Source organism: Sceloporus occidentalis, unplaced genomic scaffold (assembly GCF_023333645.1).
Source record: "Sceloporus occidentalis isolate IW3139 unplaced genomic scaffold, rSceOcc1.0.p SCAF_163, whole genome shotgun sequence".
NCBI classification, from domain to species: Eukaryota; Metazoa; Chordata; class Lepidosauria; order Squamata; family Phrynosomatidae; genus Sceloporus; species Sceloporus occidentalis.
The window spans coordinates 1053502-1064478 of NW_028317143.1; the positions used below are offsets into that span (position 1 = coordinate 1053502).

General features: G+C 44.9%; 1 protein-coding gene across 1 annotated transcript in view; it reads left to right on the forward strand.

Annotated features, from left to right (window-relative positions):
- The window catches only part of LOC149279523 (dysferlin-like), a 177522-nt gene extending 166959 nt beyond the window's left edge, over positions 1 to 10563 (forward strand). The window contains exons 51-56 of the mRNA XM_089501080.1: positions 214 to 355; positions 1233 to 1332; positions 4451 to 4629; positions 8381 to 8490; positions 9428 to 9575; positions 10528 to 10563. Coding sequence (XP_089357206.1) covers positions 214 to 355; positions 1233 to 1332; positions 4451 to 4629; positions 8381 to 8490; positions 9428 to 9575; positions 10528 to 10563 — 715 coding nt within the window. The remainder of the gene's footprint in view (positions 1 to 213; positions 356 to 1232; positions 1333 to 4450; positions 4630 to 8380; positions 8491 to 9427; positions 9576 to 10527) is intronic.
- Positions 10564 to 10977: the final 414 nt, after the last annotated feature.

The following is a 10977-nucleotide window of genomic DNA, read 5'->3' on the forward strand; positions in this document are numbered from 1 at the left end:
CTCATTTGGCCGCTGAATGGCTGGGCCTCTGAAACGCTCCTCGATATCGTGAATCGGTTTACATAACGTCATAAAGCGCACACGCTTTCTTCCAAAAGGCAGGGAGCGAGATGAAAGTGATGCCTTTGTATCGTCGACATGTTGCGCATGCTGTATAAATATACTTCCCCTGCCATTAAACATCACCGATCGCTTTCTTCCCCCCCTCCGTAGCTGGCTGATAGGCTGCGAGGAAAATAAACAGAAGACAGATGTGCACTACAGGTCCATGGGAGGCGAAGGCAACTTTAACTGGCGGTTTGTGTTCCCCTTTGATTACCTCCCAGCCGAGCGGCTCTGCTCTGTGTCTAAGAAGGTGAGTACGACCCCCGCGCATGCGCAACACAAAGCTGAGATCTCCAACGCAAACATCTACCTTGTCTCGGCCCTTCTGTGCGTGATCGTAGCTTCTCGGGCCTGGGAAATGTTCCGAAGTCATTAAGTCAATTATCCGGACTCCTCACCCCCTTACATTTAATTCGTTGCTTATTGGATTTTTACCTAATTCTCAGCCCGCGTGCCGTAAAGTTACCTTCATAAAAAAAACAAAAAACCTCCGTCGGAGCAATGAAAAGGGGCTCAAGAGATTTGCCAAGAGCCGAAGAATAGTTATTCATCTTAACAAGGCCCGTGACAGACCGCGGGGTCGTGAACTGCAGTGGAAATTTGCTAAAACGCAAAAGAAAATACAAAAAAAAAATAAAAAAATCTAATTTTATAAACGGCATGTGACTCAACTCGACAGCGGCTTGGATTTTTGTAAATAGAGAGGTTCCTGTCTATGTTTTGATGTCAGGTGTTGCCTCTGTCACTCAATGAGCATCTAAGAGTTGAGTGAATCGATCTGCCCGCGCGTTAAAATTATGATATGAAAAGGAGCAGAGGAAATTTTCTCAAAAATGTCCATATTTATATGAAAGCTTATTCAACTCTACATCTTTTTGTGTGTTGGCCCAATAGAAGACTATATATTTATTTTACCCACCATAGAGTTGTGCTGATTCCACACATTAATATTCTGCGAAGGTAGTTAAAAGATTCTTATGTCACAATCAAGTTAAATGACATCATAGGACGGGGGGTTCATAAAGAGACGGTTGGGGGGCCGTTTAAATGACAATCTCCGGAGACGTGCAGTGTTACCAGCGGCTAGAATCTTCCGTGTACAATTAATACGCTTTTTCTTTTTAAAGGATCATTTCTGGAGTATGGACAAGACAGAAAGTAAAGTCCCCCCGAACTTAATGTTCCAGATTTGGGACAACGATAAGTTCTCATTTGATGACTATTTAGGTAAGGACAGCACTATATATAAATATATATATATATATACACATATATACAGTATAGTAAATAGTGAAATCACTGGGTAGAATGTCAAAGTAATTATAAATGTCGAATTTAAAAAGTGGAAATCCCTACATGGTGGCAGCCATTTTGTTCCTGTTGGAGGCAGCCCACTCAGCCCGCTCTGGGTCGTCGTATCCACACATGGATTTCAGACTCTAATAGGATCCTCCTATTGGCCTTCTAGTCAGATGCCTCGCGGTGGCCATTGATATAAGAATCACGGAATTGGGTAGATCTTCCACCGCGCCACGTGAACCGGAATGTATCGCTGCATTATTTAAGAGTCCTTGTGTTTGACGAGACGTTCCTTTAAAGCAGATTCACCGTTTAAAGTATGATGAAAGCGTTCAGAAACGGCCGGAGGCTACATTCGCTTAACGCTGGCCAGAGGAGAGCCCTGCTTTATTGAATGGCCTCCAACGCGTGGCTTTGCTGACAGGAGCCGCTTTAATGCCTCGGCCAGCTTTTCATACGGCGTACGGTCATACCCTTCCACGAGCACACTGGTATTTTCATGGAAATCCATCCAACATCTGGTTTATGTATAGGAGCTTATGGAAAGTTGCTTTGAGTTCGTACCAAGCAATCAGCGCAGGAACAATATCAAATGTTCACTCCAAGCGAAAATTATTGTAATTGAGGTTTCTCTAAACAATGGCATCATTGCTCCCCCCCCCACACACACGCGCTCCAATGTCTACTCACCCGGCTTCCTTTATCGTTTCAATATTTCTAAGCCAGTTTGGGGAGAAAACGCGGAATAACGGTGCGGCTCCCTCATCCCCGTGGAACGCCGCAAAGGACCTACCCAGATGCACCTTTGTCCCGCTTCCAGGGCTAATCAGGGATAATCTGTTTATAAAGCCTGGTTTATTGTCGACCGTATAATTCTGCAGGCCAGTAAAACGAGGCTTCTCTTTAAATCGGATTTAAAATTTCCAAGAAATCAGGAGATTAATATTTAATTTGGGAATGTAGCGAAACCACACGCTGCTCAGCTTGTGTGATGAGGTTTGCAGTAATGAGCGAAAGACAGAAGAATATACATATGTTGTCTAAACGTTTCACTTATTATTTTCGCTTGTGGGGTAAAGGGAACTACTTTTCCGATTAGCAAAATGGTGGATGAACTCTGCTGGGCGCTACGGTGCGTCATGGGTGAGGACACCCAAGTTCATAATGATCTTCTGACCTTCTACTGTGGCGGCCTCAAAAGTCGGCCGGTGTAGGTTAGCCAATGCGGTCACCGTGCAGAGAGTCCTCCAGGCACAAGCTTTGGTCTACGAGACGCTCGTGTCTCCGACTTCAGGATGCTCCACCATGTTCGAGTTCTAAGAACATCTCTGAGAACGTTTCTCCATGTGGTCTATTGGTGAATTCAACCAAAAATAAGCAGGAATGAAGTCTCTGTGCTGAAGTCTTTTAGGTGTTTCTTGCACATTTTTACTTTACTTTTTTTGTAAGCTCTACAGGGCAAGGCCTCTCTTCCTAACCCTAATTGCATTCTTTAACCAGAAAAAATTAAAATGAAATACATTATTTAACTTTCCCTCCTATTTTTGTACTTTTGGTCGGGGAGCAGAGAAGGGTTTTTATGTGTATTTATGGTGGGAGAGGTATGAGGTCTTTGGGCCCTATTTTACTTTTTCATTTTATAATTATTACTTTGTACACTTGTTTTCACTGGAGATCCCTATGAGGTCTTTAGCGATGTCAGGGATCCATCTGGGCAATGAAATGCTACATCACTGTAGGGAACCCTAGAGGAGTGCCTCAAAAAATACAGGTGGAGACCGGAACGCAGGAAGCAGGCTGAGGAACAGGAGCCGGGTCTGGTACACAAAGGGTTAATCTTGAACAAGCCGGGTCTGGTACACGAAGGGTCAATCTCATACAAGCCGGGTCTGGTACACAAAGGGTTAATCTTGAACAATTCGGGTCTGGTACACAAAGGGTAAATCTCATACAAAGCCGGGTCTGGTACACGAAAGGTTAAATCAGGAAAGAAAGGAGCGAATATCACGGACTGCACAGCACAATAACTGAGCACTGAATGAGTCTCAGTGCTCAGTTTTTGAATTGCCCGCTCGTGAACGCCACGCCTACGTGCGTGACATCACTCAGGCGAGTTCCCCGCCGTCCGCGGCGGGGAACGCATAAAGTTTTGAAGAGACGCGCGCGCGTCCAGTAGATGGCGTGCCGCGAATGGAGGAGGAGGGGGCGCCGCGAACAGCGTGGGACCTGCTGGACCGGACGGACGTCCCGGTAGGTGCCGAACCCCGGGTCCCTTACAATCACTGGGCTCTATTTACTTATTTGTCTTTTTTTAACATTTTAATATTTTTTTTAACAATTAAAAAAAATGCATAAACACTGAGGGGAGAAAGTGTTCTTTTTACTTGTATCTCCGCTGCAGCTGATCACAGAGAGATCACAGAGCGTAGGTTGCTACAGCTGCATTGCTGATTGCAGTACTAGTGATCAGCCTGCGGGGGTCATCAGAGATCCTAGGAGAGTCTGGATGGACCCTACTGTCATAGTAGGTATGACAGTACCAATGGAGAATACGTGAACCTCTGTTCAGCCATTCTCTGTTATTAGTGTAACCGGCGCTCGCACCAAACACCGCTACACTTAATCAGACAAGAGCCAGCGATCTGCCAAGTATGTGCGCAGAAACTTCCCCATCAGTGCGTTTGGACCACATGAGAATTTAAAGGTATCGCATAAAGTGCATATGATGGCCGGAGTGTCCCTTTAGATGAGAAATCTGTATTATCTGTCCCAGGGATAAAATTATCCACTTCTAACAATTAAACAATTCCAAAGGTTCTGGTGGGAGGTCGTAATAAACCGAGTTCCGAAGCGGAATGAGGAATAGGAAAGTTTGCTAGAAGAAGGCAACAAAACATCACAAAGGAAACAATTGTCTGGTTATGAACGGAGTTGCTATGGTTTAAATCAAAGAGCGTAAACATGTTTTATTTTGTTCCTTGAAATCGAGTTCCCGTCCCTGATTGCGATTAAATAAACCGTTAATTTTTTTTTTTGGAACTCACAGGTTCCGTGCAGCTCGACCTCAACCAAATGCCTCGGCCGGCAAAAACAGCCGAAAAGTGCACGCTGGACCTGCTGGACGAGTCTCACAAAGACGACGGCTGGGTGTCCTTGTTTGAGCAGAAGACGGTGAAAGGCTGGTGGCCCTGCGTCGGGACGGATGGCGACAAGACCATCCTCGCCGTAAGGAATTTCTTTCCGTCTACATGCGCCAAACCGCCCGCGGCTTTAATGTTTACGGCCGCCATTTTCTTATGTGGAAAGAACCTTGGCCAGTTATCTAGCACCCCATGAAGTTCAAGAGCTACGTGTGGCTTGTAACTTTTTTTGAGCTGTTTCATGTTGATGGCGGGCTTCTCAAAGATGGTTCTAAAAACGGAAGCTTAATTCTGACCCTCACAGGGCTCTGTGCACCCGGTTAGGCTAGCAAACGGCTCGCAGGGTAACCGTTATCGGGGAGGCTCTGGATATGTATGGATTAAAGAAGATAGAGAGGGGGATGGGCGAGAGACAATAAAATACATAAAGGGGTTTAACAGTACAGAGAACAGTACAGACTCTGAGCCGTGGGTCCGAGCCGTGACTCTGAGCCGTGGGTCCGAGCCGTGACTCTATGCCGTGGGTCCAAGCCGTGACTCTGAGCCGTGGGTCCGAGCCGTGACTCTATGCCGTGGGTCCAAGCCGTGACTCTGAGCCGTGGGTCCAAGCCGTGGGTCCGAGCCGTGACTCTGAGCCGTGGGTCCGAGCCGTGACTCTGAGCCGTGAGTCCGAGCCGTGACTCTGAGCCGTGGGTCCGAGCCGTGACTCCGAGCTGCTCTTTAATCTCGCCGATTGAATGAATAACACGGATCGATGTTTTCCTTCTGTCTGCTTCTCATTCCCGCCTCGCGTCTGCTTCCTCTCACTGTCATTCTCTCTACATCTGGCAGAACAAGCGCCCCGATCCTCCCCGTCCACCCAAACACAGTCACGACACTTTTGGTCTGGTTCCTCTTCCCCTCCTCATTTAGTAACCCCCGCTGTAGTGTCTTTTATGCCTTTTATCGTTCTCTTTGTATTTTTATGTTTTTTCTTTCTCAACCTACATTGAAAAGCGATTTATATAATCGCTTTCTGTCCTATATACCTATTCACTATCATAGTTCATTTGATCATGGATTTTACTCCCAGTAGAAGTGGTAGAGGGTAATACAGCGAGGGGATTAAACATGCATGGGATAGACATACGGCTCCTGAATCTAAGACGAGACCAACGACTGATTAAGGTTTAACTCTTTACAGCAGGAAAAAACGGACAGACTAGACGGGGGCCGAATGGGGCCACTCAGTTTTCATGTGAACGCAGACATAAGTCCTTCAACCCCGACAAATGAACTCATCAGCAGCCTTCGGACCTTGGAGTCATAATCACTACTTCGGAGGGTTAGTAGATTTAATGGAACTTGGGTCAAAAACCTCCAAAAATGATGCCAACAATTCATCGAGGACCCGCAATTTCTTCACCAAAGCAGGCGGCCCAACAAGCAGTCCCTTCTGACCTGAGCTTCAAATCCTCCTAAAATGTAACGAACCACGGGAGTCCGACGGCAACGATATTATTACATCGACAATGCGACCCAGCATTCCACGTGAAAACAAGAAGAACGTTCTCTCCGTCCACAAACATGGAGAATTCCTTTAAGATTTTAGCACAAAAATGTAAACAATGTTCAAAAATGAAAGAAAAAAAGAAAATGCTGCTTTTCTTTTCTTTTTACAAAGGATCAAGTCGTGCCAAAAAAAAACAAAAAAACCCCAATGTGTGAGGCGGGAGGGTTCAAAAATGTTTTTTTTAATTCTTTCTTTATGATGGTTCCATGAAATTTATTTTCAGAAATGAAGAAATTTCTGGCCTTTATTTTTTTTCTTTTTTCTTTTTTTTTTTTTCTTTTTTTCACATTTGATGCACCCAGTAATCAAAAATCTAAACGAAAAACTAAGACTGGAATAATTCACAGATTTCAGAGCAGACCAGAGTCCCGGCCAATATCTCTTGACTTATCGGTGTCTGTTTGTGATGTAAGAACGGCCCGCGGGACGGAGAGCGCCGTTGGCCAATGCAGCGCTCTCAATTTTCGCTAATTCAGTTGAGAGAAAAAAAAAAATAATAAAAATAAATTCCATGCCAATATTCAAAAACAACATTGTAACAGAAGATAGAAACGGTCCGCAAAAAATGTAGCAAATGAAGTATTTGGTGATGGCAATCAGTAAAGCAAGTCACGGAACGCTCTGGAACCGACGCTTTCCTACTTCTGGGCTGCCTGTTCTCGGAGTGTCGGCCATGAAGGAGGACTTTCTTGGACCGTAAGCTGACCGAGGACTTTTCCCGGCCAAATTTACTGATGGCTTCTTGGACAATTTCTTTCAATCAACGTTTCAAACTTTCAGAAATCTAAAATCTCCCACATTGCCCCCCCCAAACCTTTGGTCTCTGTTATCACGCCCCCTCCTCTACATTGCTAGAATTTTTCAAGTTTTTTTTTTTTTTTAATAATATTATTATTAGTTCTATTTTATAAACTGCCTGTAACAGCCTTGCATGTAGACGGCCGTTTAAAAGTTTGGGGTCACTTAGAAATGTTCTTGTTTTTGAAAGAAAAGCACGTCGTCCATGAAAATAACATGAAACGGATCAGAAATCCAGCGCAGACGGGGTTAATGTTGTAAATGACTATTGTTGCTGGAGATGACTGATTTTTTTAATGAATCTCTTCATAGGCGCACAGAAACCCTTATCACTCCCATCACTCCTGTGTTCCAATGGCCCTTTTTCACTCCCATCACTCCTGTGTTCCAATGGCCCTTTTTCACTCCCATCACTCCTGTGTTCCAATGGCCCTTTTTCACTCCCATCACTCCTGTGTTCCAATGGCCCTTTATCACTCCTATCACTCCTGGGTTCCAACGGCCCTTTATCACTCCCATCGCTCCTGTGTTCCAACGGCCCTTTATCACTCCCATCACTCCTGTGTTCCAAAGGCCCTTTATCACTCCCATCACTCCTGTGTTCCAATGGCCCTTTATCACTCCCATCACTCCTGTGTTCCAAAGGCCCTTTATCACTCCCATCACTCCTGTGTTCCAATGGCCCTTTATCACTCCCATCACTCCTGTGCTCCAATGGCCCTTTATCACTCCCATCACTCCTGTGTTCCAAAGGCCCTTTGTCACTCCTGTGTTCCAATGGCCCTTTATCACTCCCATCACTCCTGTGTTCCAATGGCCCTTTATCACTCCCATCACTCCTGTGTTCACATGGCCCTTTATCACTCCTGTGTTCCAATGGCCCTTTATCACTCCCATCACTCCTGTGCTCCAATGGCCCTTTATCACTCCCATCACTCCTGTGCTCCAATGGCCCTTGATCACTCCCATCACTCCTGTGTTCCAATGGCCCTTGATCACTCCCATCACTCCTGTGTTCCAATGGCCCTTTATCACTCCCATCACTCCTGGGTTCCAATGGCCCTTGATCACTCCCATCACTCCTGGGTTCCAAAGGCCCTTTATCACTCCCATCACTCCTGTGTTCCAATGGCCCTTTATCACTCCCATCACTCCTGTGTTCCAATGGCCCTTTATCACTCCCATCACTCCTGTGTTCCAATGGCCCTTTATCACTCCCATCACTCCTGTGTTCCAATGGCACGTTGTGTTTAAAAGGCTAAAATAATTTCCTTGTTTTTGTTGAAAACAGCTCAGTGACCCCGATCTATTGCACATAACTTTAATAGCAGTGGACATTTTCATGAAATCCATTGTTTTTGGCTGCTGTAAGCTTGTATTATTAGTGTTTTTTGTAATAATACCGATACTTGTCCTCGTGATACCGGTTACCTTGGAAACGTTGTACTTTTATGTATTCTAACCCCCCATACGCTGTACGTTTCAGGGGAAATTAGAGCTGACTCTTGAAATTGTTTCGGATAAAGAATGCGAGGAAAGACCAGCGGGAAACGGCCGAGAGGAGCCGAACATGAACCCCAAACTCGAAGAGCCGAAGTAAGACTTTGTGTTGGGCCATTAATTCCGAAACAAAAAAGTCACTTGGCTGTAATATATTATTAATCCACTATTATTATTTATTATATAACCCCCAGCGCTGTATACAGTAATAACCCCCAGCGCTGTATACAGTAATATAACCCCCAGCACTGTATACAGTAATATAACCCCCCAGCGCTGTATACAGTAATATAACCCCCAGCGCTGTATACAGTAATATAACCCCCCCAGCACTATATACAGTAATAACCCCCCAGCGCTGTATACAGTAATATAACCCCCAGCGCTGTATATAGTAATATAACCCCCCAGCACTGTATACAGTATTATTACCCCCAGCGCTGTATATAGTAATATAACCCCCCAGCGCTGTATACAGTAATATAACCCCCAGCGCTGTATACAGTAATATAACCCCCAGCGCTGTATATAGTAATATAACCCCCCAGCGCTGTATACAGTAATATAACCCCCAGCGCTGTATACAGTAATATAACCCCCAGCGCTGTATACAGTAATATAACCCCCCAGCGCTGTATACAGTAATATAACCCCCAGCACTGTATACAGTAATATAACCCCCAGCGCTGTATACAGTAATATAACCCCCCGGCGCTGTATACAGTAATATAACCCCCAGCGCTGTATACAGTAATATAACCCCCAGTGCTGTATACAGTAATATAACCCCCAGCGCTGTATACAGTAATATAACCCCCAGCGCTGTATACAGTTATATAACCCCCAGCGCTGTATACAGTAATATAACCCCCAGCGCTGTATACAGTTATATAACCCCCAGCGCTGTATATAGTAATATAACCCCCCATATGAACGCCGGTCCCCATCACGAGATGCTGTTGGTCACACAGTACGTTTATTGCATGACGCTCTCTCTGTCGGGGTCTCCAAGGTTTCCTCTGTTTGGTTGCAGACGGCCGGAGACTTCGTTCTTCTGGTTCACCTCCCCGTACAAGACTCTAAAATACATCCTGTGGAGGAGATATAAATGCGTCATCTTCATCGGACTCGTCCTCTTACTTCTAATCCTGTTCCTTGGAATCTTTTTGTACTCCTTCCCGGTAAGGACTACTACTCGGCCGATGTGTACTAACACATTAACAATCATAACTGATTATACGTATAGATCTTTAAGTCCAAATAAATGAATAATTACTTTTGAGTAAAATAATATTTAATAATAAATACTTATAAAAATACAGAAAAAAACTTACACAAACTTTCAAAAAATCTGTCATAAAAAAATATAAAAAAATGAATAAATAAAATAACTGCACAAATTATCACGCATTTATTATCACACCCATATTATTATTGTCACGGAGCTGGCTAGTCCGACCGACTGCCTCCGCTGTCTTGTGCTCCCTTAGCCTGGGACAACACTTTCCCCGGTTCCCCAGTCACTAGCCGAGACTCAGTGTAGGGTAAAACCAAACGAAGACTGATTTATTTTAGACACACAGAGCTGGATATATCCAGCAAAACACACATTAACATAAAACAAGATATTGGGACACAAACCGCCCCCTTAATCTGCCTCTCAGAGACAACAGGGGCAGTAACGGGATTAACAATACAATAGGTGGGGGGAGACTGATTTATATAACATTAAACTGAAAGAATGGCGGCCTCTCCCTGGTGGCAGATCCTGGCTGTCTGCCGGAGATAATCCCCTCAGCCAGTGATGAGATGATACTGCTGGGGGTAGCCACAGAAGTCTTTACAAACCCAGGGCCCATCGTCAATAGGGAGGAGGCTGGCAGTCAGGCTTCTCCAGTGGCCCCAGTGATGGAGGCTTCCGTCACAATTATCTTATGATGTATAATCGTTTTTATCATTTATTTTGTAAATATGTTTATGTGCTGCCATTTTGGAATATTTTGGGGCATTAACCGCTTAACCCCATTATAACAGCGTAACGTTCATACCTCGTTGCGCTTCTCCAGGACATCAGGGCGCACGTAGCTCGCGTTATCAGTTTTTGGATTTTTATCGTTATTTCCTCATCCGTAGAATTACGCCGCCATGAAGCTTGTGAAGCCCTTCTGAGACGCGAAGCACCGGCGAGAGAATATTCACCGCCCGCCAATCAAAGCTTCAGCCGGATAGCCAATGAACAGGCTGGTTTGTGTGTGCGAGCGAGCAGTGAACATGCGCTGCTCACCGCGCCCCCGCTGCTATTAGAATGGGGGTATCTGGGATGTGCCCGGGAGGTAACTGTCTATAAAACGTAATCATTTATTATCGTTATCACGCAAGACATTTCATAGCCATCCGCGAAATAACTGGAAAAGTGGACTCTCACAACGCTCAGCCAGCCTCTCGTCCAGCTGCCTGCTTTCATTATGTTCTATTAACCCCTTAATGACAAAGCCCGTAAATGTATGTGCTCACAATGCATTGGTTTTATTGGGTTTAAGAACAACCCATTGTCCTTAAGGGGTTAATCAGCGTCTCAGTTAT